This window comes from Argopecten irradians, chromosome 6 (genome assembly GCF_041381155.1).
Source record: "Argopecten irradians isolate NY chromosome 6, Ai_NY, whole genome shotgun sequence".
Taxonomy (NCBI): Eukaryota; Metazoa; Mollusca; class Bivalvia; order Pectinida; family Pectinidae; genus Argopecten; species Argopecten irradians.
Genome location: NC_091139.1, coordinates 42,675,658 through 42,697,860, shown reverse-complemented (window position 1 = coordinate 42,697,860; position 22,203 = coordinate 42,675,658). Strand labels below are relative to the sequence as shown.

The window sequence follows — 22,203 nt, the reverse complement described above, 5'->3', positions numbered from 1 at the left end:
ACTAGGGTCCTAGGGGAACCTACATATGAAATTTGAAAAAGATCGCTTCAGTACTTTTTGAGAAAAAGTGGTAACAGACTTTAACTATCGAAATCCAAGATGGCCGCCTGTCGGCCATCTTGTTCACCGATCAGTCCCAAAATGCAACATGCACAACTAGGGCCCTAGGGGAACCTATATATGAAATTTGAGAAAGATCCCTTTAGTACTTTTTGAGAAATAGCGGTAACAAACTTTAACTATCAAAATCCAAGATGGCCATCGGTTGGTCATCTTGTTCACCGATCGGTCCCAAAATGCAATATGCACAACTAGGGACCTAGGGGAACCTGTATTTGAAATTTGAGAAAGATCCCTTCAGTACTTTTTGAGAAATAGCGGTAACAAACTTTAACTATCAAAATCCAAGATGGCCGCTTGTTGGCCATTTTGTTCACCGATCGGTCCCAAAATGCAGCATGCACAACAAAGGCCCTAGGGGAACCTATATATGAAATTTGAGAAAGATTCCTTCAGTACTTTTTGAGAAATAGCGGTAACAAACTTTAACTATCAAAATCCAAGATGGCCGCTTGTCGGCCATTTTGTTCACCGGTCGGCCCCAAAATACAATATGCACAACTAGGGTCCAAGGGGAATCTATATATGAAATTTTAGAAATATCCCTTCAGCACTTTTTGAGAAATAGTGATAACAAACTTTAACTATCAAAATCCAAGATGGCCGCCTGTCGGCCATCTTGTTGACCAATCGGTCCCAAATGCAATATGTACAACTAGGGTCCTAGGGGAACCTACATATGAAATTTGAGAAAGATCCCTTCTGTACTTTCTGAGAAATAGCAAGAATTGTTAACGGACGGACGGACGGACGGAAGGACGACAGACCACGGACGAAAGGTGATTTGAATAGCCCACCATCTGATCCCAGAGGGATCTTGGCGCCCACCAAAGAATGATCTATATCTGACAAAGGAACTACACATAAAATTTGAAACAGATTGCTTCAGTACCTTTCAAGAAATAGCAGTAACAAACTTCAACTATCAAAATCCAAGATGGCTCCTTGGTGACCATCTTGTTGATCAATCGGTCCCAAATCACAATATGCACAACTAGGGCCCTAGGGGAACCTACATGTGAAATTTGAGAAAAATCCATTCAATACTTTCTGAGAAATAGAGATAACAAACTTTGAATATCAAAATCAAAGATGGCTGCCTTGCAGCAACCTTGTTGACAGGTCGGTCCCAAATCACAATATGCACAACTAGGGCCTTGTGGGAACCTATATATGACTTTTGAGACAGATCCCTTCGGTACTTTCTGAGAAATAGCGATAACAAACTTTAAATAACAAAATCCATGATGGCTGCCTGGCGGCCATCTTGTTGACCGATTGGTCCCAAAATGCAATATGCAGAACTAGGTCCCTAGGGGAACCTACATATGAAATTTGAGACAGATCCCTTCTGCACTTTTTGAGAAATAGTGATATCAAATCTTAACTATCACAATCCAAGATGGCCTCAAAATCTGTGTGGCACAACTAGGGACCAAGGGTACCCTTCAGGTGAAGTTTGAACAAAATCCCTTCAGTAGTTCTCAAGAAATATCGAAGACAAACTTCAACTGCAAAAATCAAAGATGGCTGTCTGGCTGCCATCTTGTTTTTCCGATCAGCCTCAAAATCTGTATGGCACAACTAGGGACCAAGGGTACCCTCCATGTGAAGTTTGAACAAAATCCCTTCAGAAGTTCTCAAGCAATATCGATAACAAACTTCAACTGCCAAAATCAAAGATGGCTGCCTGGCAGCCATCTTGTTTTTCCGATCAGCCACAAAATCTGTATGGCACAACTATGGACCTAGGGGACCCTCCATATGAAGTTTGAACAAAATCCCTGCAGTAGTTTTAAAAAATAAAGCATTGTTTACAGACGGACAACGGACGACGGACGACAGATGCAGGACAACGGACCACGGACGCAGGGTGATTTGAATAGCCCACCATCTGATGATGGTGTGCTAAAAAAAAAAACAGAAAAAATTCCAAAAATTGAAGGTCCACAACAGCAAAAGGCACAACTAAAGTACTCGTCTGATGTATACAGAAAGTTTCATCGAGCTGCGTTGAATGGTTTTGGAGTTATTGTCCGGAAAGAAAAAGAAACAGTAATTTGGTATATTTGACCAAGTTTGACTTTTCGATGGTAACAGAAAAAAATCCAAAAATGGTAGCAAAAGCAAAAGGCACAACTAGGGCACTTGTCTGATATATTCAGAAAGTTTCATGGAGATGCCTTGAATGGTTTTAGAGTTATAGTCCGGAAAGAATAGGAATTAGTAATTTGGTATTTTTGACCAAGTTTCCATGGTAACGGAAAAAATTCCCAAACCGGAAGGTCGGCAATACCAAAAGCCACAACTAGGGCACTTGTCTGACGTATACAGAAAGTTTCAAGGAGTGTGTTGGACGAATTTTGAGTTATAGCCCTTAAAAAAGGATCTTTGATGAACGGACAGAGCCAAAAACAATTTCCACCTGCAAACGCCTTTCGCGGGGGATAACAAGATAAACTATGATGAAGATAATCAAGGAAATGAGAGACTGTAAAGGGAGATAATCAGTATAAGGGATATAATAACCTGCATAACAGGAACAAGCACTGAAGACATGAAGACCACTGATGTATTCCTGACACTGGCCAAAAGTACCACACTCTTCATCCACACAGCGCGATGTAAAAGTCAGTAAAGAAATCATCGGCAGCTGGTTACATGCCTCAGGGCTCATCGTTCTAATGAAATAAAACAAATGTAAGAACATTTTAATTTACTGTGAATGTTATTAAACCAAAAGTATTTAACTAATACTAATCACTGCTATTTGCTCTGGTGAAAGGGATCAAGATCCTACACCCTCAATACTCCTGGTTACTATCACTGTTGTTATAACCACCCCTGTACTATGTCATAGCAAAACTGGGGGCTCTGTGTGCCATAACAGACGAGATATGTAGTTTGGTCCTTTGATGTACACCAAAAAATCAAATATCGGTGAACTGTGTGATTTGAAGTTGGGTATCACTCTCAGTGAGTCTCCAAAGGAAGTCTCTGTAGACCTGTGATTGATCAGTTTTTCCTCAAATGCTTTCAGTATTACATTGACATAGTTCACCTGTAGATATATAATGACAGTGATAAGTGATAGTTACCCCTGGACTATCGAGGATGGAGATCCTATTGTGTTTGGAAAGTAATGGAAAAATCCCATTTGGTATGGTAGGTAACACATCATTTTTTTAAGAATTTCATCTGATAACTACATAATCCATTAACACCTCTCAAAATACTCACTTGTTTTTGTTGAAGCACATACTGTGAAGACCAAAGTACCAGCGTCCCTCCTCAGGGTAGGGTACATATACTTTGTCCTTCATCTTCGGACCATGGATAGATGAATTAACAGACAACTTGATCCCTCCCTCACACTCGTCAATGAGGTGTTTCCCTGGTATAACATTCTTTATCATGCAAACCCATACTACAGCATCCTGGTCTGGGGCCTACAACAAAATATTGTTATCAATGTCCATCATACATAATATCCTGGTCTGGGGCCTACAACAAAATATTGTTATCAATGTCCATCATACAAAATATCCTGGTCTGGGGCCTACAATAAAATATTGTTATCAATGTCCATCATACAAAATATCCTGGTCTGGGGCCTACAACAAAATATTGTTACCAATGTCCATCATACACAATATCTGGTCTGGGGCCTACAACAAAATATTGTTATCACAGTATCTTTGTTAGGGGCCTACAACAAAATATTGGTGTCACAGTATCTTTGTTAGGGGCCTACAACAAAATATTGGTGTCACAGTATCTTTGTTAGGGGCTTACAACAAAATATTGGTATCACAGTATCTTTGTTAGGGGCCTAAAACAAAATATTGGTATTACAGTATATTTGTTAGGGGCTTACAACAAAATATTGGTATCACAGTATCTTTGTTACGGGCCTACAACAAAATATTGGTGTCACAGTATCTTTGTTAGGGGCTTACAACAAAATATTGGTATCACAGTATCTTTGTTACGGGCCTACAACAAAATATTGGTATCACAGTATCTTTGTTACGGGCCTACAACAAAATATTGGTATCACAGTATCTTTGTTACGGGCCTACAACAAAATATTGGTGTCACAGTATCTTTGTTAGGGGCCTACAACCTAACATTATTATAAAGCATCATTATCAAAACAATTGACACCACAGCATACTAGTTAGGGATTAAAACAAGATATTGTTATTATAGTTTAAACTCGTTTTCTCAAAATCGCTTGACTCGAAATTCTGGCTGAGTCAAATTAATTTTGAAGTCCTGTTTTTTTCCCTTCTTTGTATATGTATTTTAAGATTTGATGTCTTGAAACTCTGGTTGCGTCAAAGTCAATTCCTGGTCCCTAGAACGGATATTCAGCAAAAAATATAGTCGCTATTTCAAATTTTATTTCAGTCAAAATTTCAAATTAAAATAAAATCAATACAGTATATACAAACAATTGAAATTCACCTGCATGATTGTTATGTGTGTGTATATTTTCGTATTAATTTAACATCCCTTTATTTATAACGTACATTGTACTACATAAGTTTGTTGTAGGAACCGCTGAAGTTAGTATACCACTTACAGGAAATCAGGGTGCATGCCTATTATCGTGATGATCATATTATCGTAATTAAAGTTTTTTTATGCATCTTAAAAAAAAATTTAAAAACATCCAAAAAAATTTAACCAAAATAATTATATACAAACCTTATTACAATGTACTTGAAAAATCACGATAATATGCTGATCACAGTAATAACATGTACCTGGTGGTAATAGTCATTAGATCTATAAGGACTGTTGAATACCATGTTCTAATCAAACCTAATGACATTCCTTTTGAGTAAAATTCTGGATGAGTCAAATTATCTTTGTTGGTCCTTTGAATTTTGAGATAACAAGTTTCGACTGTACACATTGTATTTTGTAGCTGATACAAACCCACTTAATACATCCTGGTCAGGGACCTGTAACATAACGTTTATATGTTTAACTAGGTTTTAACAGGTGTTTTTAATGTCCTTAGTTTAAGTTTCAATGTTGTGATGAGATATTTAGGTAATTAGGTCATAGGCAATATCACATTTGATGGTGCAGCTGGATTAAAATGATGCACAAAATAATGTTCCCTAGTGTTGTACATAACATTCATCATGTTCACTGTGTTTCAATGTTGATTGTTTTTGTGCTTTCCATTGATCCGTTAATATGTATGAACTAAACAGAAATCTTTTATAAAATAATGAAATAACTCTGATAATAGAAAGGAAACAAGAAATGCTTTATGCAATTTTCATTAAATGTTTTATCACATACCATAATTGACCCGGAATCGTGAAGCCATGTCATATACGGCCATGTTATCAATTTAGTTTAACACATGTATAATAACATTATTATGTCATAGGTAAAAATAATCATATAATTGAGATATAATGTGGCATTAAAGCCACACTGTATGTAACTATCAACAAAAAGTCAAGTTAGATTCGACCCAAACATTGTTAGTATTTGTAGATGTAGTTGAAATTAGGTGATATCAAAAAATATTTATAATGATTTCTTAATAACTTTGGCACAGCGGTTGTTGAAAGTGGATACTTGTAAAACATGCCTTCAGTTTAAACTGGTCACCATAGAAGTTACGATTATTGCCGAACAGAAGACAGAAATTTCATGACCCGTTCTCGGAGGAGTTAGGGCACACGTTATATAGTTACGGTAGTCACATGACCTTCTCGGCAACGACGTTACAATGTCAGCTAACTTCAGCTTGTTTCACTAAATGAGACCCACCTAGGGATGTTCAATATTTATTTGATTTTTATAAAAAGTTTCCAAATCATTATCGCTCATCTTGACTTTGATTTAGCCCTGTCTCTGCATGATCTACAACTGGATTTTTTTTCCAACATTCTTCTAAATCATGGAAAAAATAAGACAGATACCGATATTGGAACTTTAAATTTTGATAAATAGAATCTTACACTCATGGATATATAACATATATGAAACTTATTTAACTCATCAAATAATTTGATATGTCACTCAGCTGGCATATCAAACTCTTGAACTTGTTTAATATATTTCATATTTCATTTCATATAAGATAGCCACTCATGTAAGATCCTCTATTTAGAAACATGAGAGGATAAATACCGTCTGATCTTTCACCATCTCCAACTCAACCTTGAGCGTGCTTCCCGAGTCCTGCATAGAGAAGATGTTATAGTGCGTCAGAATGACAAGATTGTCAGGGACAAAAATCTTATTGTTTGGCTGTGGGTACATCATTGCATCAGGAAACACGAACAGTGAGGCAAAGTCCTCGGAGGCCAGACGAAGGGTTCCCAGTGATGGCAGGATGAGACAGGCTTCGTGTGCCTTCAGGGATCTCGTCTCATTCCCTTCAGTTGTTATAGAGTAGTTCAGGAGGCTCTCTGAATCGTTCGACTTGACCGATATAAACCGTAAAATACCATCCATATCACTTGAACTGTTACTGTTTTGCATACTGATCACATGTTTGATGGAATCTGGAGTGTGAAGAATTTGGTGTCGTCGCTTCATCTTTGCTTCTAGTTTGTACATAAGCTGACATCCTGAAAATTAATTTAAACTTCAATATGAGTGTTTAACCAATAGCAATAATCACTTAAAAGATAACCTTCTTATTGATACACAAAGAGATATCTGTAGCATTCCAATAAACGTTTACACAGATACAGCTGACAGTACAATTGTGGCAATACCCTCCGAGCTGTGAGAATCTACTACACTTTTTAAGCACTGTTAATTCCACACTACCTTGAGATACTTTAATATTGTCATTTTTTGATAATTAATTTTTCTTCGTTTTCATACCAAATCTGGTTTTCTGATTGGCAAATTCGTTTTTGCATACCACTAAAAAAAATCCGAGAATGGCACAAAAACCTCACGTTATCCAGACCTCACAATAGCGACATTGACATCGCATATTGATTCGGAAAAAGAATCACTTGAATAATCATTAGAATGGTACATTGAAACATACTTCATTTTATCAAATAGATAATAAAATTAATTATAAGCATTGATGTCACTATTTTTTAATTTCATCAGGTTATTAAAAAATATGTGAATCTGCTTATACCCCGATGAAATAAACTCCGGATTTCAAGAAGTCAGTCGAACCATCAAAACAGTTCATAGAAACCCACTTCATGTAGTCCTACCAGAAGCTTTTGTCAAAATAAGCTTGTAATCTAAGTTACTACTCCGTGCCATCTACCATGTGTAATAGAAAACTTTCATTTTCATCATTATAAAACTATAAAATTTTCTCAATTTGATCAACTTTGCTCTAATATATTATATAGGTAGATAGAAAGTAACTACAACGACTATGATGCAATCGCAGAAGAATGAACATTTATCAGAAAAGTTGTTATTCAAGTCAATAAATGGCTTCTGAGAATTGAGAAGTACCTGTAACAAGAGGCCCAAAGGGCCTTAACGGTCATCTGACTACCTTGGCCATAGTAAAATTAATTATATATGGTGTCCCTTTGTCAGGACCATGTCAGGATCATTTTCAATTTCTTTCAACAAATTTTATTTCAAACAAGAGGCCCAAGGGCCTTAACATATAGGAAATTAATTAGATATATATAGTGTCATGGTAGTCATCTTCGATTTGGGATCAACCAGATCTAGATGTAACAATACTTTGTCTGGACCATATCAGGATCATTTCATGCAAGTTTCAGCCAAATCGCACCGGCAGAACTTGAGAAGAAGTTCAAAATGTGTTTTCAAGATGGCGGCTGTGGCGGCCATCTTGGATTTTGGATCAACCCGAAAAATAACAACACTTTGTCGGGACCATGTCAGGATCATTTCACTCAAGTTTCAGCCAAATCGCACCGGTAGAACTTGAGAAGAAGTTCAAAATGTGTTTTCAAGATGGCGGCTGTGGCGGCCATCTTGGATTTTGGATCAACCCGAAAAATAACAACACTTTGTCGGGACCATGTCAGGATCATTTCATGCAAGTTTCAGCCAAATCGCACCGGTAGAACTTGAGAAGAAGTTCAAAATGTGTTTTCAAGATGGCGGTTGTGGCGGCCATCTTGGATTTCGGATCGACCCGAAAAATAACAACACTTTGTCGGGACCATGTCAGGATCATTTCATGCAAGTTTCAGCCAAATCGCACCGGTAGAACTTGAGAAGAAGTTCAAAATGTGTTTTCAAGATGGCGGCTGTGGTGGCCATCTTGGATTTTGGATCAACCCGAAAAATAACAACACTTTGTCGGGACCATGTCAGGATCATTTCACTCAAGTTTCAGCCAAATCGCACCGGTAGAACTCGAGAAGAAGTTTAAAATGTGTTTTCAAGATGGCGGCTGTGGCGGCCATCTTGGATTTCGGATCGACCCGAAAAATAACAACACTTTGTCGGGACCATGTCAGGATCATTTCACGCAAGTTTCAGCCAAATCGCACCGGTAGAACTTGAGAAGAAGTTCAAAATGTGTTTTCAAGATGGCGGCTGTGGCGGCCATCTTGGATTTCGGATCGACCCGAAAAAAAACAAACACTTTGTCGGGACCATGTCAGGATCATTTCATGCAAGTTTCAGCCAAATCGCACCGGTAGAACTTGAGAAGAAGTTCAAAATGTGTTTTCAAGATGGCGGCTGTGGCGGCCATCTTGGATTTCGGATCGACCCGAAAAATAACAACACTTTGTCGGGACCATGTCAGGATCATTTCATGCAAGTTTCAGCCAAATCGCACCGGTAGAACTTGAGAAGAAGTTCAAAATGTGTTTTCAAGATGGCGGCTGTGGCGGCCATCTTGGATTTCGGATCGACCCGAAAAATAACAACACTTTGTCGGGACCATGTCAGGATCATTTCATGCAAGTTTCAGCCAAATCGCACCGGTAGAACTTGAGAAGAAGTTCAAAATGTGAAAAGTTAACGCACGGCGCACGGCGGACGGCGCACGGCGCACGGCGCACGGCGGACGGCGGACGACGACGGACGAAACATGATGACTATAGGTCATCCTGACCCTTCGGGTCAGATGACCTAAAAACAGGTATATTTCTCCTGGAGTATCTCAGAACACTTCGTACAAAGCAGCGTGTTGTACATTGTGATTTCATAAATACAAGATTACATTACAAAAGATTATAAAGAAGCTTGGCTTGGGGGTTTTCAAGCCTATGTAAAACGTGATACATCTCTTTATATCTGACTTTGTGAACTGTGTAGTTTACTGTATAAGCAACCCTTGTTTCTGTTTAATGTTAGTAATCCATATTACAATGATCAAACAGACTTACGTAGCAATGAGAAGCTGACATGAAACTCAACCAGGGAGGCTGTAACATTGTCTGGTACATCTATTCGTACATAATTATGTTCATTAGCCACCAGTCTGTCCACAGCGATTTGACAGCCCTCAGTCTGCTCGCGACAGTCCACAGAGAGGTCAGTGTCAGACCAATAGTCCGGCAGGTGCTCCGAGGCCACAGTGATCTTGACCGGACACACAGTGACATTGACATTGTCCACCATACAATGGCTGAGATACAGTGTATATCCTGTGGTGACATCTGGTGGCAGGAATCTGTTAATAAAACACAAAAGTTTACATTAATATGTGTAATGGTCCACATAAGTTTACACAAATGTTTACATTAATAAGTGTTAATGATATACACAATTTAAACCTTAGTAACATGGATATTCCGTATTTGCATATTTCCTTGCAAGAAGGTATAGATTGTGACGTCATGTTTAGAGCACAGCGTCATACTTATCAGAGAAAATGATGTGAGTTTCACTTACAAAGCTAAGACTCACAAAGCAATGACATCACAAGATAATAAATGACGTCACAATGGATATCTACCCCCAAGGGAGATAACTGTAATATGTAAAGACGGAATACACAATTTAACATTAGTATTTTCACAGGAAAAATATGAAAAAATATTTCTGCATTAATTCAAAACAGATAAAAACAGACGATAATACATGGAAAATGTAATGCAAGACAGTCGGAGAAACCTATAGCCATTTAACAATACATTTACTGTAAATCAACTTTTTACTTCTTACATTTCAGTTATTCTGGGGGCATTAAAAAATCATAAAAATAAATTGTCACAAAAGCGTCACACTCAGGTAAAGAACCCTATATGCTTTGTATGTTGTTCATAATGAAAATGCAAAATGTTGATGCCACAAAAATGATTTGGTAAATACAGTATAAGAAGAGAGTAAGAACTGATTAGTACCTTAGTATAGTAAATAGGGCTGGTGACTGAATTGAAACTTTAGTGTGCTTGCTCATTGATAAATCTTCAATGTTACTCAGAACACGATTAATAAATCGTATTCCCATGCCGTAACTACATGTTTTTCCATTTAAACCCTGAAACAAACAAAAAGTACACATTAATAAATCAGGCAATCATCTTCAAATGTAGCTTTTATTTATTTTTTTCTCTGTGTATTGTGTACAATGACTGTATAATCAACACATATAAATGTATACATGATGTACGGATATGCTTCATGTGAACAATACAATACAAAATCTGCTGTAATGTCTATTTACATCGCATGTTAAGCAATTATGATTATTTTAAGAACAAAACTGAGGCCACACGATCCGGATTATAATGCTCAAGTCACATATATTTCTTTTCCCTTCTGTAACTTTCAAATACAGTAAAACAGTTTTATCTCACACCCAATACATTAAGAGCCATGAAAAAAATTCCAAGCTTTACAGATATTTTGATGAGGTGAGATCAGAGAAAAGTTCTGATCAAAACCAACAAAATCCTTCAAAATCAATTCCATTATCTAATTGCACAAGCTTGAGTCAACAAACAAGGTTAACAGTATATGATTGTATTTGTTTTGAGGCATGACTTGTTATCCTTTATATCTCTCACCTTTTGTGTAATTTTTTCCTGTGTCTTTGGCAGAAAGGCAGCTACAAACCATGTCCCGGGTTTTGGACTTATCACATGATGAGGGTGAGACAGGTTGTTGGTTCTGACCTCCACAAAATGGAGGTCAGATCGATTTAAGTAAAAGTCTGCTGGGTAAGATGCATTGTATGGGCTTACTAATGGGTAGCCACCATGCTGGAAATATCTGTAAGGAAAGGAATGAAAAGGACATTTTATGTATGTGTATAAGAGTTATCCCCCTTGCTATATTCTTATGAGGATTGACCTTGGCTTTATTGTCTGACCACATCTATTATAACAACTGATTTTTGGCAGTTCACTGGCAAAATCATTTTCATTAATTATTTATGCATTGTAGATATTGCAATTCTCAAAATGTTCGTAAGTTTTAGTGGTGAATAACATATTTAAAGCTCTTCTTGATTCATGAGTATGAAAAATATGGCACATATAATGTTAAGTTAAACATTGCTACCATATATCTTATAGAATAATTCATCATTTTATATTTACATTTATGGTGTATGGTTTGCTATATACCTTTTAATACCATCAAAATTTGACGTTGATTTTTGTATGAGCATCATTCTGACTTGTAGCACTGATTCAGCAAACACATACATTTCATGTCCTAATTTCAAATGTTGTAAATTAGCTCATTCCCATAGATACTAATTTAATGAATATATTTTCAATGTACATATAAATAACCAATATCACATGAACACTGGATAAAAAAATGAAGTCATTGTAGAATTGTTTTTGTGTTGAGCTTCCGAAATTCAACACTAGGAAATCTGGATCAGCGGTTACATTATTCAATCAGTCCCCAGGCTGTCCCAATGGTATATGTATTGTATCAAATAAATATCTCATTGTGATTAAAGGTATTGTTTATGGAAAACAGGTCAAAATGTAAATTTAGGAAATAATTGTTAGTTTTTGTCGTTCCCTGGTGTATGAATGGCATTTTTTATTTTATTTCAACATGACATGTTCATATGAAATTACTTCTTAAATCAGCGACATATGACGTACTGCCTCATCTGTTAATGACAAGGACAATATTTGATTTCATGCAGTCAGAAACAAGAGGCCCAGAGGGCCTGTATCGCTCACCTGGTTTTTTGTTAGTAATTATCACAAGACTCTGACAATTAGAAAAATAAGCAAACTTGACTCCCAAAGTTTAATTTTGAATCACAACCATACAATGATGCTATTGATACCATACAAATATGCTATCCAATACATAGGTTCAGAGAAAAAGTAATTTATATGAAAGTAGTAGCCTAATTGACCTTTTTGACCTCGCATCTATTGCCGTCTAAGGCCCCGGGGGTCAGCCCTAACATTTGTACAATTTCAAATCCCAACCCTATAAAGATGCTACCATTGCATTATAAGTGCTCTTCCATTCTTAGTTGCAGAGAAGAAGTCGTTTATATGGAAATAGCTAAATTAACCCCTTTTGACCCCACCCTTCAGGCCCCCGGGGGATCAGCCCCATCATTTGCAAAATTTTGAATCCAAACCCTATAAGGATGTGACCATTGCATTATGAGCGCAATCCCATGTTAAGTTGCAGAGAAAAAGTCATTTATATGGAAATTGACCACTTTGACCCCGCCCCTCAGGCACCCGGGGGTCAGCCCTATCATTTGCACAATTTGGAATCCCCACCCTATAAGGATGCTACCATTGCATTATGGGTGCTATACAATGCTTAGTTGCAGAGAAGAAGTCATTTATATGGAAATAGCCAAATTGGCCCCTTTTGACCCCGCCCCTCAGGCCCCGGGGGTCAGCCCCATCATTTGCACAATTTAGAATCCCCACCCTATAAGGATGCTACCATTGCATTATGGGTGCTATACCACGCTTAGTTTCAGAGAAGAAGTCGTTTATATGGAAATAGCCAAATTGGCCCCTTTTGACCCCGCCCCTCAGGCCCCCGGGAGGTCAGCCCCATCATTTGTACAATTTTGAATCCCCACCCTATAAGGATGCTTCCATTGCATTATGGGTGTTATCCCAAGCTTGGTTTCAGAGAAGAAGTCGTTTTTATGGAAATAGCCAAATTGACCCCATGTGACCCCGCCCCTCAGACCCCCGGGGGTAAGCCCCATCATTTGTACAATTTTGAATCCCCACCCTATAAGGATGTTACCATTGCATTATGGGTGCTATCCCATGCTTGGTTTCAGAGAAGAAGTCGTTTATATGGAAATAGCCAAATTGACCCCTTTTGGCCCCGCCCCTCAGGCCCCCGGGGGATCAGCCCCATCATTTGTACAATTTTCAGTTAGTAGCCCATAAGGACACTACCAGTCAAATTTTGTTGAAATCCGACCAGCGGTTATGGAGAAGAAGTCGATTGTTGACGGACGCCGGACGACGCCGGACGCCGGACGCTGCGGTATCCCATAAGCTCACCTCGGTCCTTCGGACCAGGTGAGCTAAAAAGGAAAAGGAATGGAAGGCAAGGGGGTGGGCCACAATGGGGCCACAGTGTTTGGTAGAGTATAATGGTTTATTGTCAATTGTATAAACTACATCAGTAGACAAATTTGTCTGTCCTGTATTGCCAACAGAGTATTATATTGTATTTGTAGTTAACAGAAACTGTCTGAAAACTTTATCTACTATACACAGGAATAAAGTCAATCTTATTAAAACCATATATCTTCGATACACATACACTATGAAGTGTAAGCATAAACTGAAGGTTTTAAGGAGATTGGAAGAAAGTGATGTGATTTGTAAGTCTGTAACATCAGATTCCCCACATGTGTGGTAATTATAAGTTTTGATCCAGCCCAAGCAGACATTCTGACAAGAAAAGTATAAAGCAGTATTAGTTTGAGAGCTGTCTTGTGTGTGATGCTATATATATTCCATGGTGAACTACCACAGGCCTACTATAATGGTCCACCAGAACAATAAAACACATGGAACACAGACATATATCAGATCAATACACAATCCTTACCAGGCAAGTCTAGCATGACCTGTTTAATTTTCTGCTAGAAATTATTGATTCTGATCATCCGTTGGGGAGGATATGGTAAAATATCCAGATTACTCACTCATGGGCTGAGGAATGATACTAAGGTTTTGTTTTTACTGCATTACGTTTATTCAATAAAATTGTCCTGATACATGTCGTACCCATGTTGTGTAAGCTAGTTTCTCCTTGAATGACGGCAATATATCTATAATGATTTGGTGTACCATCACAGGTTTCAGAGAGTATTATTAGCTTTTTTTTTTATAAGCTAAAGATGTGTTCACAGCTCCATGGAGAATAAGGATATCTTAACCCTTCATCTAACATAGCTAAGACTAGCCAGTACTACAGCCAAATCCTAGCAATGGCCAGTCAAACCCTGCAGCAAAACCTGCCTAGCAACAATCTCTTTAATTGTACATGTGATCATCTGTAGCTAAAAGTTATATGTGTCATATTTTTCATACTCACGAATCCATAAGAGCTTTTAATTAATATTTTGTTCGTGCACCACCAAAAGTTACCAACATTTTGAGAATTACAATACTTTCAATGCATAGGTTTTAATCTTACTTTTATTTTTAAAAGTACAAATAAGAGCTGAAAATGATTTTTTACAGTACTGCCAAAAATTTACATTTACATCTACAGTGCAGTGAATTGAGTAGATATGGTCAGAAAGTCAAGTTAATGTAGTCTACAATTTCATTTCACATTTTTACATTGTAAGTATAGGGCTTGGTATTTGAAGGTCTAAAACGATACGATACGTATTGACAATACACTGAAACAATACATGATACATATTGACGATACAGTGGACCTCTTTTTCAAATTCAGTTGACCAATGTGTTTTGAATATTGTGTAAATAAAAGACAATTTTAATAAAACATTTTATAACCAGGAAATCAAAGTACTCAAAGTACTGCAAATACAACGCAACAGAAACAGAACAAGAGATCCCAGAGGGGTCTTGGTGCCCACCAAAGAATGATCTACGTCTGACAATGGAAAGAGGGATCTTTTCTCTGCTTTTCAAACTTTTACTACATATAACTACATATGAAATTTGAGAAAGATCCTATTTTCTGAGATATATAACAAACTTCAATTATCAAAATCCAAGATGGTTACCTGTCGGCCATCTTGTTGACAGATAAGTCCGAACTATGCAATATGCACAACTAAGGTCCTAGGGGAACTTACATATAAAATTTGAGAGAGATCTATTCAGTACTTTAATTCTGAGAAATAGCGGTAACAAACTTCAATTGTCAAACTCCAAGATAGTGGCCTGGCGGCCATCTTGTTGACTGAGCAATCCGAAAATGCAATAAGCACAACAAAGGCCCTAGGGGAACCTACATTTGAAATTTGAGAACGATCCCTTCAGTCCTTTATGAGAAATAGTGGTAACAAACTTTAACTATCAAAATCCAAGATGGCGGCCTGGTGGCCATCTTGTTGACCGATCGGTCCCAAAATGCAATATGCACAACTAGGGCCCCGAGGGAATCTACATATAGGATTTCAGAGAGATCCCTCCAGTACTTTCTGAGAAATAGCGGTAACAAACTTTAACTATCAAAATCCAAGATGGCGGCCTGGCGGCCATCTTGTTGACCGATCGGTCCCAAAATGCAATATGCACAACTATAGGGCCCCCAAGGGAACCTACATATAGGATTTCAGAGAGATCCCTCCAGTACTTTCTGAGAAATAGCGGTAACAAACTTTAACTATCAAAATCCAAGATGGCGGCCTGGCGGCCATCTTGTTGACTAATCGGTCCCAAAATGCAATATGCACAACTAGGGCCCCAGGGGAACCTACATATGAAATTTGAGAGCTATCCCTCGAGTACTTTCTGAGAAATAGCGGTAACAAACTTTAACTATCAAAATCCAAGATGGCGGCCTGGCGGCCATCTTGTTGACCGATCGGTCCCAAAATGCAATATGCACAACTAGGGCTCTAGGGGAACCTACATAAGAAATTTGAGAAAGATCACTTCAGCCCTTTCTGAGAAATAGCGGTAACAAGAAATGTTAACGGACGGAAGGACGGACGACGGACCACGGACGAAAAGCAATTTGAATAGCCCACCATCTGATGATGGTGGGCTAAAAATACAATGAAATCAAATGAATTTCCAAAATCAAGATACATAAACCATATTATAAAGACTTTAATATCAATTAATTTAAGAACATTCAACTGATCTCAAAAAATACAGAATTTTTTTTAACATTTTTCTTGATTTAAGTTCCTACATGAAAATTACAAATAAAACAAAAGTCTTCATTTAAATGAGTTTTATCCAATACTCTTGTTTCTTATGTTGCACATACACTTATTTTGGTAAAACCATGCACATATGAGGGCAGCCTTATAAGTTATTTTGCCTTTACCTCAGATCTGTTATTAGGTACACAGAAAGAACATCTGATTAGCTTACTTCATAACTCTTAGACTAGTAAGTCCAATTTGAATCATCATTAACAGAGATTATGTAAGTAAAGTTAGACAAAGGAGTCACCAGCAGGCAACAGTTGGGGAGTACTGGCATAAGGTAAAGTTGATGACCTAGATGGGCTGTGTATTCTGTGTATTCTACCAATCAGAAGGCAGTCTTCCCATGACTACTGATTGGTCCAAAGTAATATTGTTCAATGAATAGGGAATTTATGAATGGAAGTTTATGAATGAATGGTTCAAGAGGTCACCACTAGATGTCATTGTAGGGCAAGTCCTACTCAGTCCTACACATCAATAGTAAACCAGATAGCAATAATACAAATGCTAGTCGCGTTGTACTAAAAATCTACCAAACGTTTGATCCGGTTTATCATCTAGGTGTTAATTAATTTATGTCAATTTGTATTCTTAGTTATGAAAAGGCATTTCTAATCCATCTAGGTGACACAGATGCCTTAAACACTTCCAATTGATTGAAATGCTCTTACTTGAATGATGTTTTAGAATAAATTTTGTTTGGAATTTCCTATTTTTATAACAAAAACAGCAGTGTGAGATGTAAAACGATACAGCGATATTCAACATGTTTGCCTATCAATATTCGATACACTGGTGAAAACCGATACATATCAGTATATCGATATATAGATCCAGCCCTAATTGTAAGTAGTAATTGTAAAGTGATGGTTTTCATCTAAACATACATTAGGCATAAAAACCAAGATTTTTTTTTTTACAGTGCGTAATATCCATGTTGTAACTAATGTTTGTGAGGCATCATACAGGGTTGTCTGTCCATTTGAATGATTTTCACAGCTTAATTCATTATACCTTATTTTTTTTGATAGATCACGGAAAAAAACATGACATGTCCAAATTTTCGCTCATTTACAGCACATATAACTTTAAAATGACCCCTTTCTTAGTAGTCCCAAAATGTCAATTCCATCATAATTAAACCTGTGGTATAAACATAACAAGATATCCCAGAGGGATCTTGCCACCCACCAAAAATAATCTAAGTCTGACAATGAAAAGAGGGATCTTGTCTCTGCTTTTCAAACTTTTACTACATAAAGTACATATGGAATTTGAGAAAGATCTTTTCAGTACTTTCTGAGATATATAGCAATAACAAACTTCAATTATCAAAATCTAAGATAACAAACTGTCGGCCATCTTGTTGACCGATCCGTCCCAAAAGGCAATATGCACAACTAGACCCCTAGGGGAACCTGCACATGAAATTTGAGACAGATTCCTTCAGTGCTTTAATTTCTGAGAAATAGTGGTAACAAACTTCAACTATCATAATCCAAGATGGCAGCCTGTTGGCCAGCTTGTTCACTGATCGGTCCAAAAATGTAATATGTACAACTAGACCTCTAGGGGAACTTGCACATGAAATTTGAGACAGATTCCTTCAGTACTTTCTGAGAAATAGCGGTAAACATTTTCAACTATCAAAATCAAAGATGGCTGCCAGCTGTCGTCCTTGTTGTTCACCGATCGGTGATGCAATAGACGGTAGACCCCTAGATTCCTTCATTACTTTCTTAGAAATTAACTTCAATTATCAAACTCCAAGATGGCGGCCTTTCCACCATGTTGTTCACCGATCTGTCCTAAATTGCAATATGCAAAACTAGACCCCTAGAGGGGAACCTGTACATAAAATTTGAGACAGATCCCTTCAATTCAGTTCTTTCAGAGAAATAGCGGTAACAAGAATTGTTAACGGACTGAAGGAGGGAGGGACGAAAGGACTGAGGAATGAAAGGATGGATGAACGGACGGAAGGACGGATGGACGAAGGACCACGGACGAAAGGCGATTTGAATAGTCAACCATCTGATGATGGTTGGCTAAAAAAGGCAACCTGGCTATAAAAACTTTACTGTCACTGGAATTGGTTGGTGGTCATATGCGTACACAAGTTTGACTGTACACATATGGTATTTGTAAAATATCTGACCAGTGTATGAAGGCCACTTGGCTATAATGACCTTATTTCCATATTTGTCACTTTGGTGGTCATTATAGGAAGGTTTGACTGTACCTAGCAATCATGCAACTTATCTCAGCAACAACTATCAACATTGGAGCCCATTTAATAATTAGAGAAATGTACTTTTCAGACAAGTCTAGATATATCTATGCATCTGATAAAGCTACAAATAGTTATTCAACTGTTGTCTTGGTATATATACATAGCTAGTACCACTTAGGCCTACCATGCCAAATACACTGTACCACCAATTTGGCAGGCGATCGAGATATTCATCCCAATGGACATTCTTGACCACATACCGTATTTTCCGGAGTATAAGCCGCTACTTTTTTCCCTGAAAATCGGTAGTGCGGCTTATACATCAGTGCGGCTTATCCGTGGACGAAAACCAAAATCTGGACGAAAACCAAAATCTGACCATGTTTTTGCATGATTACGTCGTGATTCACATGTGAAAATCGTTAGTTTTACTCGCCAGTTTTGTTAAGTTATACATCGACCAAATCACTGTAAAAAGTGTTTAAAAGATAAAATATGCAATGAAAATATATTAAAGATGAAAATAAGTAGATATTTGCAGGCAGGTAACAGTGATATAGTCCAGTAAAGATAGGGTGTTACCCCAAAATAATTGCAACAGAATTTTTTCTTTGTTTTTCATACAGATCTGACTTTGTTTTATACAAGAAAAAAAGTCGCCACAAGTAAAAATTTGGGAAAGCGTTTTTCTTGACTCCCAAAAAATCAGAAAAATAGTAATATTTGCATAATTTGCCAACTTTGAAGCCAAATATAAACTTACATGGTTATCATATATGAGATACTAGAAAATTACTGTATGGCAAGAACGTTATAAGGACAGCACAGATTGCCAAAAACCTAAGTTGAAATCAACACAGGGAAAAAGTATGACAGCATGAAACTTGCATAATTATGTCCTTGTAACAGCCAAATATGCTTTTGTTGGATTGTTAAGATAAAAAAATGTTATTATCAACAATACCATTGATACTCATTTTGGTGGAATCTTTTTAAATAAAACTTGTTGATTAAAGGCTTTAAAAGTAAAACATTTTACTTCCACTACCTGAGATAACATGGTTGCTCAAAGTTGGTCTTTTGGCCTTTTCCAAGGATATGTTGAAGTCCAAATTGAATAATATGTCTTTTTTTATTCAAGAATTATTCAGTAAGTACCGTCTCAAGTGTTTAGATAGTTATTAATTCAGATTCTATGTAGGCTATATATACTCACCTAAAAGAGACAACTGTATTAAGATATTCCCAAAAATAAAAGACGTGAGGTTGATCAAATCCTCATTTAGTGCCAATTTGACTTAACTTCTCTAATTGGCTAAGTCCTTAAGTTGAAATATCAAAAATGTGAATATCTATTTTGTGACTAATCAGATTGCAAAATCCTTTGGCAGATATTACCACCATAATGGAACGTTCTTTATAAAGTGAAATTGAAGATTCTTTTTGATCAAATATTTGAATAGGTCAGTTTTTCATTTTTCCATAATGGAACCGGATGGGTGTTACATAATTTTCAATGAGATAAAAGGATAAAATAAAAGTTCAATTTCAATTTTTTAACTGACAAGAGATCCAAGAGGGATCTTGGCGCCCACCAAAGATTGATCTATGTCTGACAAATGAAAGAGGGATCTTTTCTCTGCTTTTCAAACTTACACTTCTTTTTTCTGCTTTTCAAACTTTAAACTATCAAAATCCAAGATGGTGGTCGCAAAATGCAATAGGCAGAACTAGGGTCCTAGATGAACCTACATATGATATTTGAGAACAATCCCTTCAATACTTTCTGAGAAATAGCGATAACAAACTTTAACTATCAAAATCCAAGATGGCTACCGGTCGGCCATTTTGTTGACCGATCAGTCCCAAAATGCAATATGCACAACTGGGGTCCTAGGGGAACCTACATATGAAATTTGAGAAAGATCCCTTCAGTGCTTTCTGAGAAATAGCGGTAACAAACTTTAACTATCAAAATCCAAGATGGCTACCTGGCGGCCATCTTGTTGATCGATCAGTCCCAAAATGCAATATGCACAACTGGGGTCCTAGGGAAACCTACATATGAAATTTGAGAAAGATTCCTTCAGTGCTTTCTGAGAAATAGCGGTAACAAACTTTAACTATCAAAATCCAAGATGACGGCTGGTCGGCCATCTTGTTGACCGATCAGTCCCAAAATGCAATATGCACTACTAGGGTCCTACGGGAACCTACATATGAAATTTGAGAAAGATCCCTTCAATACTTTATGAGAAATAGCGGTAACAAACTTTAACTATCAAAATCCAAGATGGCTGCCTGGCAGCCATCTTGTTGACCGATCAGTCCCAAAATACAATATGCACAACTAGGGTCCTAGGGGAACCTACATATGAAATTTGAGAAAGATCCCTTCAGTGCTTTCTGAGAAATAGCGGTAACAAACTTTAACTATCAAAATCCAAGATGGCTACCTGGCGGCCATCTTGTTGACCGATCAGTCCCAAAATGCAATATGCACTACTAGGGTCCTAGGGGAACCTACATATGAAATTTGAGAGAGATCCCTTCAGTACTTTCTGAGAATTAGCCGTAACAAACTTTAACTATCAAAATCCAAGATGGCGGCTGGTCGGCCATCTTGTTGACCGATCAGTCCCAAAATGCAATATGCACAACTAGGGTCCTAGGGGAACCTACATATGAAATTTGAGAAAGATCCCTTCAGCACTTTCTGAGAAATAGCGGTAACAAACTTTAACTATCAAAATCCAAGATGGCTGCCTGGCGGCCATCTTGTTGACCGATCAGTCCCAAAATACAATATGCACAACTAGGGTCCTAGGGGAACCTACATATGAAATTTGAGAAAGATCCCTTCAGTACTTTAAGAGAAATAGCGGTAACAAGAATTGTTAACGGACGGACGGACGGACCACGGACGAAAGGCGATTTGAATAGCCCACCATCTGATGATGGTGGGCTAAAAATCATCACAGTTCTGATTCATTTACTGGCAAAATTTTATGACAAACGAATAAAGCATATTCGAAAAATTTAGATTTTTGTATTGCAAATCTATGGACTTGGTATTTAGCCAAATTAACGTGATAGGAAGTTTTTCCTACTAAATAAGATGTGCATATTTATACCGTTTTTACAATAAATGATCAAGATAACAGGTACAAAATATACAAAAAAGGATATAACATATTTGGAAGCATTTACTTTTTTATTTTCCGAAATATTAACTATCAAAATGGGAGTTTTGCCAAAAATCTAAGTATAAAAACACTTCAAATTGGCACGATCAGTCAACTTGACGGGTTAATATTTAGTTTTTTCTAGCTAATGTATTTTCGATTATGCTTTAATATCAAAGAAAAGGTAATCCATTAAGACATAAAACATTAGCTGATATTGTTCAGGGTAAGATTTTATAAATGTTTGCATCTAAAAAGAACAATCAAAGTACTGAAAGTACTAAATGGCTCGGTCTCGATGATTGGAGGAATATATTTCTAAAGTCAACACTTTTTTTTTTGGACAATAAGAAATAAATTTTGCTAGT

At 37.2% G+C, this 22,203-nt stretch overlaps 1 protein-coding gene across 2 annotated transcripts in view; it reads right to left on the bottom strand.

Moving 5' to 3' along the window:
• The window catches only part of LOC138325961 (post-GPI attachment to proteins factor 6-like), a 65,562-nt gene that overhangs the window by 35,900 nt on the left and 7,459 nt on the right, over positions 1-22,203 (bottom strand). For both annotated transcript variants that reach the window (XM_069271996.1, XM_069271997.1), the window contains exons 3-8: positions 11,091-11,295; positions 10,425-10,561; positions 9,465-9,751; positions 6,286-6,728; positions 3,361-3,569; positions 2,650-2,801 (exon numbers count right to left, since the gene is read on the bottom strand). In XM_069271996.1, coding sequence (XP_069128097.1) covers positions 2,650-2,801; positions 3,361-3,569; positions 6,286-6,728; positions 9,465-9,751; positions 10,425-10,561; positions 11,091-11,295 — 1,433 coding nt within the window. The remainder of the gene's footprint in view (positions 1-2,649; positions 2,802-3,360; positions 3,570-6,285; positions 6,729-9,464; positions 9,752-10,424; positions 10,562-11,090; positions 11,296-22,203) is intronic.